The 22875-nt window shown below is 44.5% G+C and overlaps 1 protein-coding gene across 15 annotated transcripts in view; it reads right to left on the bottom strand.

The window, feature by feature from the left end:
* Nucleotides 1-22875, bottom strand: part of ABI2 (abl interactor 2) — a 110258-nt gene that overhangs the window by 62603 nt on the left and 24780 nt on the right. For 8 of the 15 annotated variants that reach the window (XM_066576056.1, XM_066576060.1, XM_066576061.1 and 5 more), the window contains exons 2-3: nt 7144-7311; nt 4370-4546 (exon numbers count right to left, since the gene is read on the bottom strand). In XM_066576056.1, the coding sequence (XP_066432153.1) occupies nt 4370-4546; nt 7144-7311 (345 nt within the window). Of the gene's footprint in view, nt 1-1379; nt 1398-4369; nt 4547-7143; nt 7312-22875 lie in introns of all 15 variants that reach the window. The other 7 variants (XM_066576054.1, XM_066576057.1, XM_066576059.1 and 4 more) reach the window with 1 other exon arrangement.

The following is a 22875-nucleotide window of genomic DNA, read 5'->3' as shown; positions in this document are numbered from 1 at the left end:
GAATGTATGGCACTGTGCATGGGTAAGCAAAGCTCTCTTGTTCCTAATGTTAGGCTATTAACTAAATGTCCCGGGCAACCAATTAAAGCACTGAGGACACCTTAAACCGCTTAGAAACAAACCAGCATCCTGAGAGAACATCATTAAATAAGAAAGGTCTTCCGTACTATGTTAGTATAAAACTAGACATGTTACTACATAATAAGTGGTCTAGGAAGGAACAAGCAGCCCAATAAACTGAAGAGCTAAACACTCCTTTCTATTGTTAAGACTTTCACAGGAAATGAAGATCACAAGCACGTTAGTAACCTGTATTATGTCAGCACACTAAGGCTTCCTTTATAGCCTACTTATGAATGGACTACGGATGAAGGGAGACTCTCTGCTAGAGAGCACTACCAATGAAATAGTCGTGTAAATGCAGCCTATGGCTACCTACACACGACCGAGCACATCATCATGCCAAGAGACTAGCTGTCATGCCGATGTGAGGCGTTATTCTGGCAAAAACTCCTCCCATCACTTCTGTGAAGTAGCGATTGTCCGACGCGGCTTTCAGGCATGTTACAGGATTGTCAAGCATTTCCCATTTGGAAACCTCGCATCGCACTCACGTGCACATCACATGCCGTGCGATGGGTTTTCAATGGGACAGTAAAACAATGGGCGATACGTTCTGAGGAACGCAAAAAATAGGACATGCTACGAAAAGTTTCACAACGTGCCAAAATCACGCGGGATTCTTAGCCGTGTGAAACCTGCCCATCTCTGGAGAAGAAATATGCTGCTAACATAGTTGTATTAATACTAAAATAAAGAATCTGACCTATTAGGGCCTGGGCGTTGATAGGCCGGTAAGTTTTGACTCCTAGCATGAATAGCGGATGCAACATCGCTAAATCTCCATGATACCGAGCCAAGGTTCTGTCCACATCGACATTCTGGCTTCCAATACTGTGCCAAACTGTCATGCAACATATACCAATGGTGCCCAATGGACCATGTTGACTTACAATGTGGTCTGCTAGCGTTCTGTAACTTTGGAAGCAAGGATATACTGCATGCAGAGGTAATCTTGCCATCAATTCTGATGAATTCCGGACTTGGACTACAACACAAGTGTTAATCCAGCCTAAGCCTTCCAAATCCCAGGCAGGCAAAATTTCATATCCAGTCAACTCAGTCTGCAATGGCACATAGGCCTCTCATTTTAAGACTTATTATGTACAAAGTAAGCATAATACTATAATGTTATATTCCGGAACGATGGTCCCAAAGGTGGAGTTACACTTTAAGGAAGGGTGGGTTAGAACATGTAGAAGCCATTCATACTGTACTAGCTAACCATGGGGTATATAAATTCACCTGAAGAGTCTTACCTTAAATCTGAGTAACCACTTAATGTACAAAGGAAGCAAAAGGAAAAGTAAAGAAAAAAGGTAACTGAGGTTTAATGTCGTCATAAAACATGAAATAAGCATAAATCAAAACAAGGTTTACCAATTCTTAAATGCATTCAAATGTATAAAGCATTGACATAAAATACTCTTTGGTTCAGAGTCTAAGACTGAAATATACATTGTGAAGCAGTTGGCGGTACTATTCTGGCAGGGATTCTTCATTAAACAGTTGAATAAAAATACATCCAATAACAAGAGGACTCTAAAAGCCAAAAACATATAATAGTCTTATGACCAGAAGAATCTGAGACAGATGAAATAAGGACAAGCATGCAACCTGGGTGACAAATGAATACGACTATACACACAGGTCCGTTTTTAGGAAATATTTGTTTTCTCATTGAAAGAACAATTCTAGAGCACCTGTTATAACACTGCAACTGTGTTATTCCTCATAGAGATGTATGGGTTAACTACTGGGTCTTATTATTTGGTGGCGTGTCCCTATAGTTCGTCCGATCATTACAGACCATATCAAATTGTGTAGAGACATGACCCTTTGACAAGGGGAATGGTAAGGTCTATTTATTCATAGATTTCCAGGAGGAATAACTGAGGAAGACAGAAATCTAAGAAATGATGCTCCGCAATTATTTTATTGGGAATCCAAGTATTCAGTAATACAGACATGTCATGAGTTGTGACCGGGGCTCTTTAAAGAGGACCGCTGAGCTCTCCTTAAGGCCTCATGTCCACGGGGAAAATCAGATCCGCTGCAGATTCTCAATGGAGAATCTGCAGCGGGTCCCTCCTGCCCCGCGGACATGAGCGCTTAAAATCGAAATTTAAAAGCATTTACCTATCCGTAGCGGCCGGCGAAGATCAGCTGTTCCTCACGGCTGGATCTTCATTTTCGGCCGGCGGATGAATTCCTGACGCCGGCGGCACGTCGCCGGCACGTCGTCGACGTGCCGCGCGCATGCGCCGACACATCCGCCGAGCCGAAGCAAGGGAGATGCGGCCGTGAGGAAGAGCAGAGCTTCGCGGCCCGCTGCGGGTGAGTAAATGCTTTAAATTCCTATTTTAGGTCTCCCGCGGATCCGGACGGCTTCCATAGGCTTCAATAGAAGCCCGTGGGAGCCGTCCCCGCGGGAGACCCGCATGAAAATGGAGCATGGTCCTGATTTTTTCATGCTCCATTTTTTTTTAAATCACTTTTATTGACGATCCGCGGGTATTTATGTACCCGCGGGTGGTCAATGAATCCCTATGGGATGCGGATCCGCATGCGGGAGATCCGCTGCGGATCTTAAATCATATTTTGCCCGTGGACATGAGCCCTTAAGGTCTGTCTTAGCAAATCTTCATATACACCATTTATGACGAATGCTGGAACAAGTGTTCTTGCACCTCTGTGCTGTATCGTTCCTCTGTTATTCCTCCTGAAAATATTAGCATTCGCTCTGCCAAGGCAGCGTCTCCCTACTTACTCTGAGGCAATCCAATCAGGGCTGACATTGTGGGGACAGACCCTATTGAACGGGGAAATGGTAACACTCAGAACTTTGTCAATTTATTCATGAAGTTCCAGGAGGAATAATGGAAGGATGACACAATGCAGAGTTCTAGGAAGTCCTCTCAAAAATTACTAAGGCTGCCTGTCCACGGGCGATTGTTCAATGCGTTATCCGCAACGCTATGGAAAGTACAGCCGCAGCGTCCACGAGTGTAGAATCATAGTAATTCTCCGCTCGCAGGATCTAAATCACAGCATGCCGCGAGTCTACGCGGTAAGCCTATCGGCCAGAGAGGCTCAACACAGAGAACTGACAGCAGCCACCCCAAATCCCCCGCGGCGGAATATCGCTGGCGATATTCCACAAAGACCGTGGATAGGGGGCCTTGTGCATTCAGAACACAATTATTTACTAAAACAGACAGTTTAAAGGAATACTCCGGCAAAAACACATTCCTGCATGCCTGCCCCCTCACCTGATTGCCAGTTACATTCTGGAGGTCTTCTCTGTGTATTGCAGCCACTTCTCTGCAGTGCCGCCCCCTGTCTGATGCTCATCAGGCAGCATCTTGTGGCTGAGATTTTTTACTTTCAATTTCACATCTATTCTCTAATACATTAGCTGAGGCTATACCATTTTTGCCTGCTGGGGGACAGTTTAATCATCACCTTCTATATTTCACCTAAATAAGCTACAGTCCGTTAAGTGTACAGTCAGGAGGATGAGCTATAATCTCCTGTACTATAAGTGTGTGGCAGGAGCTATGTGATCACCATCAGTAACTGACAGGAGATTTTGTGTCCCCCTCAATACAGTTTCTGTGGTAGAAGCCATCTAATATCATCATACAAACTGAGAATCTGACTAGAAAGATCTAAGCAGATCGTAGCTGGTCAGAACTGAGATCACATGACTATCTGAGAAAAAAGAAGGCAGGTGTGTCAGACAGAAAGAAATAACTAACCAAGGTAAGACTAGCCGACTTATACATATACTGGGGGGCTAGCTGCATAATGAATGAAGGAGAAAAAAAAAAATCACTGGATTGGCCCTTTAAATAGTAATTGCCCTTTCAACTAACTTTTGACAGGTCATAGAGACATGTCTGAAGTATTGTTCAGTGTTGCCAAGACCTCCGCTGATCGCTAGGAGGGGGCAGCAGCACTCACCCAAGCGTTGCATCTTCTTGGCTGTCTTCGCTCATTCAGATAAAGTGCAGATGTATTAATTAAAATAATTAAAATTAAAATCATGTTGTCGCTATACTTACAGTTCAGCCATTGACCTAGTTAGGATGCAATATCAGAGTCAGACAACACTACACAATGTCTAATGACAAATCTCATACAGAGAGTTTAGGCACTAGGTGAAGCAATGCAGCTCTGAACAGATGTTGGAAAGTAAAGACAAAATGTTCAACTAGATCTAGTCTAAATTAACATGTATAAATACCTTCACTCCGTGTCCAGTGTCGTCAAGGATCGTATAGTCAATTGGCTTTCGGATGTAGCGAACCGGCCTCTCCAAATTGGCTGGGGCAATAATTTTGTGTGTTCTAGAAGTGTTTTTGTTGGTTGTCAAGATTCCAATCTCTCTTCTTGCAACTTTTTCTTTGTGGATATCCACCGTCTACAAATTATAGCAATTTATTGCAACATGTGTGTAAGTCCTTTACTTTCAGATGACAAAAACGAATATTACAAGGGGATTCATGAGGTCTGACCAAAATGTAAAGTAAAACTGCTAAATTAATCGCTATAATCAACGCTATCCACCTACGAGTAGCAGATGAGCAGATGTCTATTAACCCCTTAGTAACCACCCTAGAGTGTTTTTACATCCTGTAGTTGAAGGACATGTATGAAGGGAGATCACGCAGCTATCTCGCTTCATACATCGCGGGCACCGGCTGTTTATTACAGCTGACACAGGCGGGCAACAGCTCCAACAAGCCGCAAGGCTCATCTGGGCTGTTAATGCTTTAGATGCCACTGTCAATTCTGAGAGCGGCATTTAAATCCCCTGACCGATGTTTGTGGATCCCGTACGGACCCCCTGCGATGACATCGCAGGGAGCTGTGCGGGTGTCATGGCAGCTGGGAGCCTTGGGAAAGGCCCATGTGGTGGCTTGATAAGACTGCCTGCCCGACAGCAGTATGATGTAATGCTATGGCATTACATCATACTACAGGAGCGATCAAAGTAGTTACGAGGAAAAAACGAAGATGGAAAAAACAAAAAAGCTTGATCACTAAGAGGTTAATAAATAAGACTTCTCAAGAAGCAGCTTAGAGGAGTGGTCTGCTTTCTGTTCAAGTTTCAGAAATGCCATACACTGTATATAAGAACTACTGAATAAAACGTCTTTACTTTTTCCAGCACAATGAAGCCGCTCTGCAGTTTCCCAACATGGAGGCGATCACGTCCTTCACAGCACAGCACTGAAAACATTCAGCGCCAGCAGAGATAGCGGAGATTCCGCATCTGCAATGGATGCTTTCAGTGCCTGCCCAGTAGAGGACAGCTGGGAAGCTATAGATGCCGCTGTTTGCTCACAGGAGTTACTAAAGAGCACAAGGGGAGTTCAGCATGCGGGCTAACGGAAGCCTGGAAGAATTTTATCTCCTACCATTACCTCAGTGTACGGGATTTCTGAAATGTAAGCAGAGATATGCCGCGCTAAATCTCCATTTATATCAATAGGGCCTCTCACAGGAGCGTTTTTGGGCAGAGTATTTGATGCACGCCAAATCGCACCCTGCATGTTCTACTGTCAGTGTGTGGGAAATACATGCTACATCCCCTATTGAAATGAATGGGTTGTGTAACAAGTGCAGTAAACACACAATCGTACTCGTAACACTGCGGGATTTTTAACGCAGGTTACTATGCCACCGGGTGGGGGGGGTTGTGACATCAGCTTGCTTGCCTGCGTTGTTACTGCGCCAAAATACGCAGACAAACATAAAATTCAGCTCTGCAGGCAGAAAAAAAACGCAGTGTCTTTTACAAACGCTTGTGTGAGAGCGGCCTAGAGAGAAGCAGGACTGATATTTTCTGCGCCAAAGTGCGCCAAATCTGCGGTGAAATGTACAGCTGTTAAATGGGTTTTGATTTTGTTGCAGACTTCATCCTACGTAATGTGGTCAGAATCGCTGACAGTTCTGTGATAAAACAGACACGCTGCAGGCCTAAAAATCCACTGGATGTCCCGAGTTCACCACGCTTTTCTGCCACCGTATCAATTCAGCTCAAGGCCACTTTCACACAAGCGTGTTATCCACTGTTATACATATGTTAGGCCGAAAAAAGACACAAGCCCATCCAGATTCCTCCCCACCCCCCCAATATTGATCTAGAGGAAGGCAAAAAAAAAAATGCGGTAGAAGAAAATTTTCTCCATTTAAGATAAAAAATTACAGTAAAGAACCCCCTACTGTGTTGGTATAGAAACCTTCTTTCCTCTAGACTTAGCGGATGCCCCCTTGTTATAGTCCTGGGTATGAATAGATAATGGGAGAGATCTCTGTATTGTCCCCTGATGTAGTTATACATAGTTATTAAGTCGCCCCTCAGACATCTTTTTTTATGAACTAAATAACCTCAATTTCGATTCGGTATTCTGTGCATATTTATTTAAAGTGCTTGTGCATTTTGGTGGATGCCCAGAAGCGGGTTCCCCACCAGATATCTTGTGGACCTGCCCCCAGGTTGCAAGGTTATGGTTCCAGGTTCATAATTTGCTGAATGGCACATTTGTTGGTCCTGTTCCCAAATCTTGAACAGCATTCCTCCTGGGAGATTGTCCCCCAAGACTCATGCATGCTGTCACGTGTAATCCACCTTGGTTTTTCATGTTTATATTTCTGGCGCTCCCTGACAGCGCGTATAGACGCTGCCCACACGCAATTACGTGTTGACTATGTGCCCATAGACAGCAATGGGCTCTCACTTGCGTAATACGCCGCAAAATGGAATACACTGGGGTTTTTTTATCTGCGTAAGGCAATGTATTTGTTTGCTTGCGGACTACAGCATATCACATGAGCGTACAGTTCACAGGTCGTACGCGTTAATCGTACGCTCGCGTGAGCCCGGATTTAGAGGCCTTTGGCTTTGGAAAGTGACATTCGAAAAGTTCAATTTTTTTCTGGGCATCAAGGCGAAGCTCCAAACAAACATCTGTATTCTAGAGATGGAACATCTGAAGTCATTTGCAGACTCACCTGTGATATATGATTGATCGAGGACTCCATCCTCCTGAGTTGGGAGGCCTGAATATCCAGCATCTGGAGGACATTGTTGGCCAAGGTATTGATGAGATAAGCCACACTAGCTAAGGACTGTGTTGTATAGGCTTTGGTTTCTTCTAAAGCTCTTTGCTTATCTGCAGACTAAACACATAAAAATACAAAAGTTACTTGCCACATGGTTTATAAAAATGTTGCGTAGCATTCAAATAAATTGGGCCATCCTCATAAGGGTGGCATTTTTATTTTAAATCCATTAGTGCATCCCAAGCCGCAGGATATAGGAGAGGCTTAAAGAGGATTAGTCAGCTTAATATGATGCCCATGTGAGGGCAGCAATCACCGCTGTGGATTCACAATACTAGGAGCTAAAACAGCAATGGTGTTCCTTTGATTACTAGGTGCATTGAAAGTGTATACCAGAACAGTTTTGGACAACTTGTAGTACGGGTCTGTTGCTGTAATAAACAAGCCATCTCCTGGCACGTTTTAACCGTCACCCCGAAGTGCATGGCAGCAGGTAGTTGTGCATGCACACCACCACTCCATTCATTTTAATAGGACAGTCAGAGATAGCCAATTCCAGCATTTCCAGCAGCCCCATTCATGTGCATGGATTAGTGGTGTGCATGTAGGGCTACCCCGGTTCCACACTTTGGGATGGTCCGTGGCTGGGGTGCCTAGGTAAAATCTATTATGAGACAACCCCTTGTAGGCCAACAGATCTACACCAAGGAATTTTCATATGGAGGTAGTAGCAAAAATCTACAAAAGTGACAAAATCCCTGGCAGAAATTGTGTGTTAAAGGAAAAAAAAAAAGTTTTCTTACATGTAAAAATGTGCAGGGTGTTTTGCACTGTGATCATGATTTTATGGAGTAGAAGATTCTGTAAAAACATCTTCCTAAAACAAGAGCTTGGTTGTAGACAAAGAAAAACACAGGAATAATATGCACTGTGTATCTAATATCCCAGAACTGTGCCAGCTTTTTACAAGCAGTGCTGTTTAGTAGTCAACAACCCTAAATTTAAGTGCATCCATCACCAATGTCTTGGCCTGTAACCAGCATCAGTCAAACTACTAACGACCACTTGTCAGCGAGTATGTGAGTGCTTCTGATGCTCCACCCTTGGTGACGTCATCAAAGGTCCTACAACATATATACAACACAGAGCCTGACCAACAGAAAAACAACACAGTTAGGGCTCTTGAAAACGAGAGGACAAAAATAATAAGATGAGAATACAACTAAGCCATTATTACATCATACACAACTCAGTGGTCCTGACAGAAGACACTGACAGGTACTGGTGCATCTTGTCTCCACCAGGACTATGGGTGGAGTAATGGGTTTGTCCTGATGGAGTTATAGGGAACGCCCGCAGCTGCGGATTGACTACCTTAACTTTTGTGGCCGTGCCGGCCTCCCATCTCTGCTCCTACCTCCCTCCCATCTCCGCTGGAATCAGTGCTGCCATACTCCTCCGCTGATGAAGCCAGCACCCCAGTCATAGGTGGATGGATGGAAGCTCCTCGCTGAAGCTGGCACCAAAATAACCTGCGTGTAGGTAAGGGGCAGATAAACTCCGCTCCTGTCCCTCGCTGTCACTCTCCCTTTCCACCAGACTCCCATCACCGCTGCAATCTCTCCTCCCATCCCCCTGCTGCAGCTTCCGCTGAAGCCGGACCCGCTCTCTATCTCCCCATTCCCCACCGGGTGTCGGGCGCAGTTTTCAGCCTGCGTCAAGGTAGGCAATCGCTGCTGAAGCCGGCCCCGCTCTGTGTGTCCCCATCCCCCTGCGGCTGTCAGGCGATGTCTTCAACCACCCTGAAGGTAGCCAATCGGCAGCTGTGGGCATTCTGTATAACTCCACCAGGACAAACCCATTATTCTACCCATACTTCCGGTGGAGAAAATATGCACCAATACCACACCAAACTACCACTACAATAGAGATCCGGTGGGCTGAAGGACCTGCGGTGACGTCACTGTTGTGGGAGGAGCCATTGTGCAGTTTGGTAGAAAGTGCTGTAGGCTGGATAAGCAAACAGTACCTGTAATGAATTTACCATCATGTAATCACCTGTGTGGGTGGAGTCAGGAAGCACATGACCAGGGGGCTCATCACTGTACCCAGTAGTCTGGTGATGTGTAGAAATCAGGATAGATGTGGATGTAGCAGAGCTGTGTGTGTGTTGTGCTGTGTGTAAATCAAGATGGATGTAGTAGAGCTGTGTATGTAATGTGTGGAGTCCATAACGGATGTACCATGTAGCAGAGCTGTGTGCGTGTGATTCAAGATGTAGCAGAGCTGTGTGTGTAATGTGCCGTGTGTAAGGTGTGGGAATCGGGATGGATATATTAGAGCTGTGTGTGTGTTGTGTGGGGATCATAATGGATGTACCATGCAGCACAGCTGTGTGGCGCATTGCGCCACCAGAAACACTGGTACTAGAATTTCCTAATAATTACTAGTATATTATATACTATCTTGTATGCAACTAGTTATATTATATATTTTACTTTGATCTTTATAGCACATATATATTCTGCAGCGCTGAACAGAGATTTACCATCAGCTACATCAATTGGTTTCTATCCCCATTGCAGCTCACTATCTGAATCCCATAGTAATCTACATGTTTTGTAGTGCCGGAGGACACGCTCCACAAACAAACATACTCCATGCAAATGTTGACCAGGTGCTGGGTGGATCTGAATGCTGCAGGACAACTATGCTTGAAAAATCTAAAGGCTGTCCAATACAGTCCTCAAGAGAAGCAATGCATTAAGCCTATTTGGGTGAACATAAAAGGCAATGATAATTAAAGTGTCCTTCCAGTAGGCAGGGATGGTACAGACTCTAGCTGCTAATATAATGTTTTGTTGATACAGCATGGGATTCATAGCACAGAACCGTGAAAGAAAAAGCAGGGATAACTTTCAACATCTATAAGTATCCTCTACAAACATACTCCATGGAAATGTTGACCAAGTGCTAAACACTAAGCTGCCATTTTTTTCAGTGCTTCTTTATGCCAGTATTATCTTTGAAGAGACCGAATATAAGAGACTGTTTATATGTGGCTACTTCAACTACAATCTGGAGCGCAGTAGGCCCACCCAAGTTCTTTCCACTGCTACAGACCAGGAACAGACATCATGAGAGGCTGTTGCCCAACTCCTTGACATCAACCTCTGTGAAGTCAGCACCCCATCTTTCAAAAAAGTTAATTTTTTTATAAGTTCTGGATGCACCCCAAAGAGTTCTAGAGTTCCCAATTAATTTTAGAAATAGTTCTAGCAAATTAGGCAAAAAAAATCAACAAATGTATCTCTGCGGTGCTAACTTCCAAAAATGATATTACTAAATCAGCGAGAACTTTGTAAATATTGGTTCTAGAGCTTCGAGCATTAAGAGTTTTCTTCAGAACTCGTGAGGTGCTACCCAGAACTTTTATAAAAACGCGGGATTTCCCCAAAAAATATTTACACATAATAACTGAAATTCTTTTGATCCAGCATCTAAAAATCAGCGAGAACTTTGTAACTATCGGTTCTAGAGCTTTGAGCAATAAGAGTTTTCTTCAGAACTCTTGAGGTGCTACCCAGAACTCTAATAAAATCGCAGGATTTCCCAAAATTTTTTTTTACACATAACTGAAATTTTTGGATCCGGCATTTGAAAATCAGCAAGAACTTTGTAAATATTGGTTCTAAAGCTTCGAGCATTAAGAGTTTTCTTCAAAACTCGGTGCTACCCAGAACTCTTAGAAAATCACGGGATTTCAAAAAAAAAAAAAAATATTTACCCATAACGTTGAAATTTTTGGATCCGGCATTTGAAAATCAGGCTTCGGTCACACGGGCGTTTTTTTCCACGATTTGCGGATCGCAAGACGGATGCGCATCCGCAAATCGCATGACTGGGGCCAAAAATCGCCCGAAAAAACTGCTCCTAGCCGCGTTTCAATAGAAACGGGCCGGAGCAGTTCAGCGCTGTCCAGCGCATTGAATTCAATGGAACCGGCAATACAGCCGGCTCCATTGAAAGCAATGGGCTGCAGGCGATCTCACGATGAATTTTCGGGAAGGACTTAAAAATATAAGCCCTTTCCTGAAATGCAACCAGAAATGTGTAAAAACAAAACAAAAAAAAAAAAATATATATATATATATATATATATATATATATATATATATATATATATATATATATATACACACACACACACACACACCTGGTCCCGGCAGACGGAGTCCAGCCGCGGCCGGCCGGCAGTTCTCCTGAACTGCTCAGAGTAGTATTCAGCAGCCGGGGCTTTAAAATCCCCACCTGCTGAATGAGCTGCCTCTGATTGGTCACAGCCTGACCAATTAGAGGCAGCTCTCACTCACACCCATTCATGAATGGGTGAGTGAGTGCTGCCTCTGATTGGCTCAGCGCAGGGACCAATCAGGGGCAGCTCTCAGCTGAATGACAGCTGAGAAATCTCAGAAATCTCGTCCACACAGGATGGCAAATCCGCTGCGTCTAATCCGGCAGAAGCCGCCGCTGCGGATTTGTGTAAATAATTTTTTTTTTAAATCCCGCGATTTTATAAGAGTTCTGGGTAGCACCTCAAGAGTTCTGAAGAAAACTCTTAATGCTCGAAGCTCTAGAACCAATATTTACAAAGTTCTCGCTGATTTTCAAATGCCGGATCCAAAAATTTCAGTTATGTGTAAAAAAATTTTGGGGAAATCCTGTGATTTTATAAGAGTTCTGGGTAGCACCTCAAGACTTCTGAATAAAAAACTCTTAATGCTCGAAGCTCTAGAACCAATATTTACAAAGTTCTCGCTGATTTTTAGATGCCTGATCCAAAAATTTCAGTTATTATGTGTAAATAATTTTTTAGGAAATCCTGCGATTTTATAAGAGTTCTGGGTAGCACCTCAAGAGTTCTGAAGAAAACTCTTAATGCTCGAAGCTCTAGAACCAATATTTACAAAGTTCTCGCTGATTTTCAAATGCCAGATCCAAAAATTTCAGTTATGTGTAAATAATTTTTGGGGAAATCCCGCGATTTTATAAGAGTTCTGGGTAGCACCTCAAGAGTTCTGAAGAAAACTCTTAATGCTCAAAGCTCTAGAACCAATAGTTACAAAGTTCTCGCTGATTTTTAGATGCCAGATCAAAAAAATTTCAGTTATGTGTAAATAATTTTTGGGGAAATCCCGCGATTTTATAAGAGTTCTGGGTAGCACCTCAAGAGTTCTGAAGAAAACTCTTAATGCTCGAAGCTCTAGAACCAATATTTACAAAGTTCTCGCTGATTTTTAGATGCCGGATCAAAAAAATTTCTGTTATTATGTGTAAATAATTTTTTGGGAAATCCTGCGATTTTATAAGAGTTCTGCGTAGCACCTCAAGAGTTCTGGAGAAAACTCTTAATGCTCGAAGCTCCAGAACCAATATTTACAAAGTTCTCGCTGATTTAGTAATATCATTTTTGGAAGTTAGCACCGCAGAGACACATTTGTTGATTTTTTTGCCTAATTTGCTAGAACTATTTCTAAAATTAATTGGGAACTCTAGAACTCTTTGGGGTGCATCCAGAACTTATAAAAAAATTAACTTTTTTGAAAGATGGGGTGCTGACTTCACAGAGGTTTGACATCACCTTTCTGACAGTAAGCCTATAAGAGGTCTCCTCCACTTGCATCAGCAGGAGCTCCTCTTGCCTGCTGGTCCTAGTAGAGACAGGAAGACACAAGAACCTGGCAGAGGAGAGGGGGTTTTATTGCCTAGACAATAAGCCAGTGGTTCCCGACCCCATGCTTTGTGGCTCTCCACAGGAGTCCTGGGTAACAATAATATGCACTAGCTGTTAGCAGTATTACAGACATGTCCTAATGCCCAAACAGCGCCAATTTAGAGGGTATAATGGTAGTGGCAAATTTTGAGCAGCAGATGGTTTGCAAATTGACAATTTATTTTTTCTACACATTTAAAGGGGTTCTGCTGACACCACAAACCCTACTCATAGGCCCCACCAAGGGTCTCCCCTCAGGACCCTCCTCTATAAGCTGGAACGGAGAGCCACCATGTGAAAGTGGCTCCCGTTCTAGCAAGCTTAGAGTTAGGCCGCCTGCACATGGGCGGAAATCCCGCGGCGGGATTTCCGCCACTGAAAGCCTGCATAGGAGTGCATTACAATACGCACTCCTATGCAGACGGCCGCGGTTTGGCCGCGCGAAGTGTCGCGCGGCAAACAAACCGCGGCATGTCCTATTTCTATGCGGGGCTCGCAGAGCCTCGCACAGAAACGTCACTCACCCGGCCGCTGGCTCCGGTCTGCGCATGCGTCGGCAGCCGACACATGAAAGAGCCGGGGCCGCCGGGCGCGGGCGAGTACGCGCTCCTCCCTGCAGGCGCTCGGGTCCCGCAGCGAGAATTCTCGCCGCTGGATCCGACCCGCCCATCTGCAGGCGGCCTTAACCATTGGATTGGCTGTCATGTCATACAATATTTCCTCTAGAAATAACATATTATATGTACCACAAAATGTTACCATTAGAAAGTGGAACTGATCTTACATAATAAACAAGCCCTCATAACAAGCCTGGGTCAGCAAGAGCTGTGGCAGCTTATTTGGAGCAGGACAGAAAAATCGTCCATGTGCAAAATGTATAAAGAGACAATATACAATCCTAATGTACTGGGTACCCTACCCCAACGTTGTTGCAACCATTTAATGCTTCTACCCCTTCTGTGTACCCAGACATGGGTACACTTTTCCATATTTTTGGGGAGTGCCCTCTTCTCTCCCCCTTATAGAAGGCAGTTAGAGACCTGAGGACCTTTTTTATTTCCATATACCTTTGTTGTTGTTGGCCGTTTAGTTGTTCACAACCCTCGACAACCCTAAAGACGAGCTCCCTCCATGTTTTTTGGTTTTGCCCTACTTCTTTCAGTTGTGTGATATCCATGCCTGTATCAGCTCTCACAGTATCAGCCATCATGTCCTTTGGCGGCCAGGTTTTCTTTTGCCACTGATCTGTCCAAGCATTATAGATTTTTCTAGCGACTCAGCTCGCATTACATGGCCAAAATCCGTGAGTTTTATCATCTTGCCCTCCAGTGATATATCGGGTCTTATACGATTCAGGACTTTAGATCCTCCCATTCACCTACTGAGAGCTTCTCCCAAGCAATCTAATAAAAGCACCACCACGCCGTTCCTCCATGTCTGCTTGGCAACTAAGTCACTTCTAGTGAGATCTTGAAGCAGTCTGCCCCACCCTCCACTTTGGATTTATAAGCCCCGTTTCCTTTTGGGTTTTTCATCACTCCCTTGTTAGTCCTCTATCATATTCGTTCAAAATGTTGTTGTATTTCATTGTGTTTGAACAAGAGGATTGAAGGTTTGGACATGCTCTACCGTGTTCCCTTTTGGATAGGATAGTTTATTATATGTGTCTAGTTAGTTGACTTGTATGTACATCAAAATTGCCTTGCTCAAATCATCTCGATATTAAGATACGGCTTCTATGTACTCTGTTGGTTTTGGTCATTCCTTGCCAAAACCTGTCTCTCCTTTCTTTTGTTGGCATCTTCTTTTTGTTTTGAAAAACTCAAGAAAATTAGTTTAAAAAAAAAAAAAAATCCTCCTACAACTATGTTCATGGAATAATGAAAAAATGAATGCAACGATGAAAAAACCACCATCATCCTCAAGGCCGAAAGTAGCTGCATCCTTAGAAGGGAACCAGTCATGTCCTTTATGATCCCCTACCTGAATACACCATAGTATAGGGACAGGCAGGCAGTTTCAGCAGTCACTTACATTGATCCATACCGCAGGTCTTTTAACCCCTTAGGGACGGAACTTTTTTGCTTTTTTCCATTATTGTTTTTTCCTACTCCCTTTTAAAAAATCGTAGCTCCTTAATTTATCCATCGACGTCGCTGTATGTGGGCTTGTTTTTTGCGGGATGAGATGTATTTTTCAATGGCACTATTTATTGTACCATATAATTTACTGAAAAACTTTTTAAAAATTCTTAGCGGAGAGAAATGGAAAAAAAACGACATTCCACCATATTTCGGTGCATCCTGTTTCTACAGCACACAAATTGCAACAAAAACGACCTGATATTTTTATTCTATGGGTCAGTACGATTACTACGATACCAAACTTCTATGGTATTTTTTTTGCTGTAGTACTTTTATTTTTTTTAAGATATTTAATTTTTTTCAATTATTTTCTGCGGTCATTTTGTGCGCGCAATACCTTTTTTATTTTTCCGTCGACGTAGTCGAGCAAGGGCTCATTTTTTGCGGGATGTCCTGAAGTTTCCGATAGTATCAATTTGGAATACATACAACTTTTTGATCGCTTTTTATTGCGTTTTTTCTGGGAGACAGGATAACTAAAAAAGTATATTTCTGACGGTTTTTTTTTTTCAGACTACGTTCACCGTGCGGGAAAAATAATGCACTACTTTGATAGATCGGACTTTTACGGACACGGCGATATCAAATACATATTTTTATTTTATGATTTTGATTTTTTAATAATGGATATGGCAAAAGGGGGGTGATTTAAACTTTTATAACTTTTTTTTTTTAACAATTAAAAAAACTTTATTGATTTTTTTTTTTTACATTACTTTGAAGTCCCCCTGGGGGACTTTAACATGCGATGCTTTGATCGCTCCTGCAGTATGACATAATGCTATAGCATTACGTCATACTGCTTTTTTACAGGCAGTCTTTCAAGCCACCCTGTGTGGATGGCTTGATAGGTAGTATGCTAAGGCATCCCTGGGGCCATTCATTAGGCCCCCGGCTGCCATGACACCTGCACGGCTCCCCCGATCTCACCTCGGGGGGGGGGGGGGGGGCCGTGCGGGACCCCCGAACAGTGTTCGGGGGATTTAAATGCCGCTGTCAGAATTGACAGCGGCATTTAAAGGGTTAATAGCCGCGATCGACCGAACGGCCGAGCGCAGCTATTGCCCGCGGGTGTCAGCTGTAATAAACAGCTGATGCCCGCGCTGTATGGAGGGAGATAGCGCCGCTACCTCCCTCCATACACGTCCTGCAACAGCAGGACGTAGTTTTACAATAGGGCTGTCACTAAGGGGTTAAAACTTACATTTATAAGTGTGTGGTCCGAGAGGAGTCTGATGATATTCAAGAACACCAACTCCCCCCCCCCCCCCCCTCCCCATACTCCGTCTTTTAGTGTCAGATTGACAGGTCTGGAGAGTAATAAAGCGAGACTGGTCAGTCTGTGGCTGAAGGGAGGGGTAGGGGGGATATCATGCATATATAAATGCTAATGAATATCTTCATACTCGTCTCAGACCATGCGCTGCACATTCATTTACTTTGTTTTAACTTAAAATCAGTAAAACAACCCTACTGCACTGAGCTGCGCCTAGCCGAGGCAACATACGGGCCCTGATATGTCCCATTTAGGGGAATAACAAGACATCATGTAGGCGTGGAAAAATAATGGTAGCAAGTCCTTATTAGCAAAGAATTTATTTAAACCATGGTTGATTAAGATAGGAGCTATTCAACTCATTGTCCATCATGTTCAAACAAAAAAAACTGAAACGGGCACTAAATTAGTTCAAGAAACCTGGATTATATTTTTGATGGTTGCCCTGTTAGTCCCATATTGTTAATACAGCGTATATTAAAGGGTTCCTATACGCAGTGCAGATCTATGTCGCGGATTGCTAGAAAGCACCTGGACAAAACAAGTCCAGGTACTGGTCGGCAATCAGCTGAGATCAACCTGAAGTTGTGGCATTGCGCCGCACTATGTACGAACACTCTAAGGTTGTCCAATACAGTCATCAAGAGAAATAATGCATTAGCTTACTTATGAGAAAATAGAAGGCAATGATAATTACAGTGTCCTCCCAGTAGACAGAGATGGTACAGACACTAGCTGCTCATATGGTGTTGGTAAAAAAAAAGATAATAGGTCAGCACTACCCAATGGAAATATACAGGTGCAGCCATGGGTAAACCATGGCTGCAACATACAGTAGTAGCAGAAACCAAAAATGGCAACAGCAAGCAAAATAAATTTACTATCAGAGGTATACATACCTATAATCAATACTCTAACCACATTAAATAATGCAAGGTATATAATTCGAGCGAATTACATTGGCCCATCTACCAACGTCCAGGTGACCAAGCTCGCAGATGGGTCCTAACGCTAATACCAGGTGGTAAATCTCAACCTGGTAAGTTGTGTTGGTAAGTCATGGGATTGATAGAGCAGCAGAATGGTTAAAGGGAAAGCACAGAGAGAAATTTCAAGACGGGCAGGAGGCAGCACTGCATGGATGTGACTGCAATTTACATAGGACACATCCAAAAGTGAGACAATGTGGTGAGGCGTGCAGGGATAGAAAAATGTGTTTTTGCCGCTGTGGCCCTTTAAGTGGTCTTCCACATGCAACAGAGAAATCCATTGCAAATTTCACCCTTCTGCATTGAATGGGGTGAAAAGTAATAGTGAAAAGCCACAAAAGAAATCAATATGCTGCGAATTTAAAAACTGCACGGCAGTTTTTGTTCAGAAAAATTTTGCAGCACACTAAATATACCCCTTTCAGCAAGGGCCACGTACTGGAAACGGATTGCTCTCCAGAATCAGAGCAGCAGCAGACTAATCCCCCATAGCAGTGAGCTGGAGAAAACACAGCAGTAAGGGTGGACACCCACTTGCTATGCGATAGCTTTGCGAGAGTGAGTGAAAACGCATGATAATGAAACCAATGATTACCAATGGTTCCATACTCATTTGCGATGTTTTCACTGTAACCTCGCATCACAAAAGAGAATGCACGATATCGACCATTGCTTACAATAGGGCCAGTGGCAGCAGCACTAGCCCCATTGAAAAGAAAGGGAGAACATTGCGCTTCCCTGACACAGCTGTGACAACTGTGGCAGGGGATTCCTTCAACCCGCGGGGACTGCGGGGATGAAGGAACCTTCTGCCACAGCTGTGGCAGAAGCCCGTGATGCTTTCCCATTTCTTTCAATATGGCCAGCACTGCTGCGGCCCCATTGAAAGCAGTGTGCTTGCAGAGATCATTTTAGGGGAAGGGCTTGAAATATAAGCCCTTCCCTGAAATTCATAGCAAGCTGTAAAAAAGAAAAAAAAAAGATTAACTCACCTAGAAGAGCCGTCCAGCCCCAGCAGTCATCCTCTCTGTTCTGGAGGCCGGGGATTGAAAAATCCCTGCCTCCAGAAAGTGCTGCCTCTTATTGGCTGAGTGCTGTGGCCAATCAGAGGCAGTGCCAAGCCGTCATTGAATGGCAGCTGAGTACTGCCTCTGATTGGCTCTTCTAGGCGAGTTAATTTTTTTTTTTTTTTTACAGCTTGCTATGAATTTCAGCTAAGGGCTTATATTTCAAGCCCGTCCCCGAAAATCATCGCTGCAAACACACTGCTTTCAATGGGGCCGCTCTATAAACCCTGTGATTTGACTGCAACGTACATATCATATACTCTCGTGCTGAATGACTTGTCTTGGGACAACATTTTTCAATGACATTACCTTTTCTGTGAGTTTTACTCTTCCACTTCAGTGCATACCTTACAATTGGAAGCGGATGGTAAGTGAACCCAATCTATTGCTTGGAATGTGTATTCTAGTGCTATACGTTCACATTCACTAGGCATTAGTGAGTACTCCAGTATATGAACATCCATGAGCAGCTGAGATGTATACAGGTTTGCTGCTAGCTGCATTTCTGTTTTTCAATTCACTGTGCATGAGATGTAAATTGGACCCGTCACCTCTCCTTACATGTCTGTTTTAGTAAATACTTGTATTCTCCTGAAAACTACAATTCTGGAGACTCTTTTTGTATAATACTGTGTTAGGATATTCCTCCTGAATATTTCTGAATAAATTGACAACTAGGTGTTACTATTTGCCCCAACAGACTGACAGCTATGAATGGACAATAGGAGTGGAGACACCCTGTCTGGTAACACCCAGTTGTCATCTTACTCATAAAATCCTAGTGGCCGCCTCCTCCACAGAAGCTGAGCGAGCTGCATGGTCAGTATATGCACATCGCACTTCAACATGCTGGAGCCAAATCGTTCTCAGGGAATCTGGGCTTTAAAACAAGACCAAAATAGCGGTACATCTAAGGCTAAATTGTTATAGGACTAAAGGACTCTCTGCCTCAGTTCTCAAAAATCTTAGGGTATGCTACATGTGAACATACACTAGGGGCCAAGAAAGTTCCTTTAGGACAATTTGGGTTGACAATAAAGAAAAAAATATATATAAGTTGGTACATTCCCAGTAAATAGATTATACTTTTTGGATTCTAAACTTGAAATGAGACAGCAGCTGACAGGCTGGGAGTGACCCAATAAGGTGCAGGTAGGTTGTCTCGGGGATATGGAGCCATGCTGACTGAATCACATCCCATAATGCTGGAAGGTGTGTGGCGTTTTTCTATTGAGAGAACACAATGATCAAGATGGTCCCACAGATGCACAATTGGGTTCAAGTCTGGGGATTTAGGGGGCCAGGGAAATACTTGAAAGTCTTGGCCGTGCTCTTCCAACCACTGGCGGACATATCTAGCCATGTCACATGCCGCATTGTCTTGCTGGAAGATCCCATCGGCCCCAGGGAAGACAAACAGCATGTATGGTTGTACGCGATCGGCAAAGATGGATTCATAACCAAATTACTTCAGAGTGTCTTCCATGTGGATGAGTGAGCACAAAGAGTGCCACGAAAAAACGCCCAGAACATAACACTGCCGCCACCAGTTTGTGTTCTTCCAGCAATGGTTGCAGGGGGTCCAATTCCGATAGATGCAGTGACCATTTGTCTGCTTCGGAGCCCCACATGCAGCAGGGTTCACCTAATTGTTGCTTTAGACACAAGTGTGGTAGTCCCCTGGTTCATTTCCACGATGAGCTGCTTCACTAGCCTGTTGGCCGGCCCTTGCACACCTTCGTAGCTGACATTCATATCAATGGCACGAGGTGCTCCGCAGTCTCCATGTCGGTCATTCCGAATAGTGTCATTTATGCACTCTTGATACACTATCACAGCAGTGGCACGTAAACAGTTCACAAACTGTGTTGGAGAAATACTGCCACCCCTGGCCCCTTTTACGCATGACCACGAGTGATGAGGAGAGAGTCCATCACAAACTTTATATACCCACCAAGCCAGCTCACAACACGTCACTTCCTTCATGGCCGACACAAAGTAGGAGGTGGTCATAATAATGTAACTCAACTGTTTGTTTGTTTTTGAATACAAGTATATATAACACACACTGACATATACCAATCTGCATGCTACCCGATGGCAGGTAAGGAGGAAGAAAGTTATTAAAGGTACAGTAGTGCTGATGGTTAGTAAAAAGCGGGCTCTGACCTCTACAGGTGCTATATGGCTACCAATGTCACCTTTAAGAACCCCTATCAAATATGACCCAAAATAGCTAAATAGTAGAATGATATAAGCTGCAAAGGATGTGAAGTCGGAGCCTTGTACCTCCAGGTAACACAAGGACCTGCTGATCCTGCAGCTCTGCTGCATGTTGTCCAATTGCAGAAAATATGGGACTTACTAAGATTCCAGAAGCCAGCCTGTAGGATACGGGGTGCTAATAACCAGCGGACCGCCGACACAAGTGATAATGAGCCTATTGATTTCATTCTGTTACCAGGAATAACATTCATTCTCACGTGGGTAATCACTAGCAAGACAAGGTCAGCCATTCCCTGAGGGAGCGGATAAAGAGAATTCTTTTGTTGAACAGAACATTGGTTTACACGTCATTAGGATTGCCCAGGAGTTTAACTCAATTAACCCCTCAAGGGCCAGGCCGTTTTGTACCTTTTTAGGGATTTTACTAGAGATGAGCGAACGTACTCGTCCGAGCTTGATACTTGTTCGAGTATTAGCGTGTTCGAGATGCTCGTTACTCGAGATGAGTACCACGCGATGTTCGAGTTACTTTCACTTTCATCTCTGAGACGTTAGCGCGCCTTTCTGGCCAATAGAAAGATAGGGAAGGCATTACAACTTCCCCCTGCGACGTTCAAGCCCTATACCACCCCCCTGCAGTGAGTGGCTGGCGAGATCAGGTGTCACCCGAGTATATAAATCGGCCCCTCCCGCGGCTCGCCACAGATGCATTCTGACAGAGATCAGGGAAAGTGCTGCTGATGTCGGAGCTGCTATAGGGAGAGCGTTAGGAGTGATTTTAGGCTTCAAGAACCCCAATGGTCCTTCTTAGGGCCACATCTAACCGTGTGCAGTAGTGTGGAGGCTGCTTTTTGCAGTGTTGCACTTTTTTTTTTTTGTATATCGGCCGTGCAGAGCATTGCGTCCTGCAGTAATTTTACATTGTCCAGGGCCAGTAGTGGTGAGGCAGGGACAGAAGACATATTTAGTGTATATAGGCAGTGGGCCTTTCCAAAAACATTTGGGAAAAAAAATCTATTTGGGCTGCCTGTGACTGTCCTCAGTGTACTGGGTCTCTGCTGGGGGTAGTTGTCCTAATTTATACGCAGCCAGCTAAGTGTTACAGCAGGCTTGCGCAAAATTCTTTCCTGCTCTGCTGTGCGTTCCGTAAGCGAAATCAGCCTCCAACCACAGGCCAATAAGCGGCACATTTAATTACAGCGTTCTGTTTCTGCACTACTGGTAATACACCATGCTGAGGGGTAGGGGTAGGCCTAGAGGACGTGGACGCGGCCGAGGACCCGGAGACCCAAGTCAGGGTGTGGGCACAGGCCGAGCTCCTGATCCAGGTGTATCGCAGCCGACTGCTGCGGGATTAGGAGACAGGCACGTTTCTGGCGTCCCCACATTCATCTCACAATTAATGGGTCCACGCGGTAGACCTTTATTAGAAAATGAGCAGTGTGAGCAGGTCCTGTCGTGGATGGCAGAAAGTGCATCCAGCAATCTATAGAACACCCAGAGTTCTGCGCCGTCCACTGCTGCAACTCTGAATCCTCTGGCTGCTGCTCCTCCTTCCTCCCAGCCTCCTCACTCCATTACAATGACACATTCTGAGGAGCAGGCAGACTCCCAGGAACTGTTCCCGGGCCCCTGCCCAGAATGGCCAGCAATGGTTCCTCTCCCACGGGAGGAGTTTTTAAGTGACCGATGCCCAATCTTTGGAAAGTTCCCGGGGTCCGGGGGATGAGGCTGGGGACCTCCGGCAACTGTCTCAAGAGCTTTCAGGGGGTGAGGAGGACGATGAGACACAGTTGTCTATCACTCAGGTAGTAGTAATTGGAGTAAGTCCGAGGGAGGAGCGCACAGAGGATTCGGAGGAAGAGCAGCAGGACGATGAGGTGACTGACCCCACCTGGTTTGCTAAGCCTACTGAGGACAGGTCTTCAGAGGGGGAGGCAAGTGCAGCAGCAGGGCAGGTTGGAAGAGGCAGTGCGGTGGCCAGGGGTAGAGGCAGGGCCAGACCGAATAATTCACCAACTGTTTCCCAAAGCGCCCCCTCGCGCCATGCCACCCTGCAGAGGCCGAGGTGCTCAAAGGTCTGGCAGTTTTTCACTGAGTGCAGACGACCGACGAACAGTGGTGTGCAACCTTTGTCGCGCCAAGATCAGCCGGGGAGCCACCACCACCAGCCTCACCACCACCAGCATGCGCAGACATATGATGG

Source organism: Eleutherodactylus coqui, chromosome 8, assembly GCF_035609145.1.
Source record: "Eleutherodactylus coqui strain aEleCoq1 chromosome 8, aEleCoq1.hap1, whole genome shotgun sequence".
NCBI lineage: Eukaryota > Metazoa > Chordata > Amphibia > Anura > Eleutherodactylidae > Eleutherodactylus > Eleutherodactylus coqui.
This window is presented reverse-complemented; position numbering and strand designations above follow the sequence as displayed.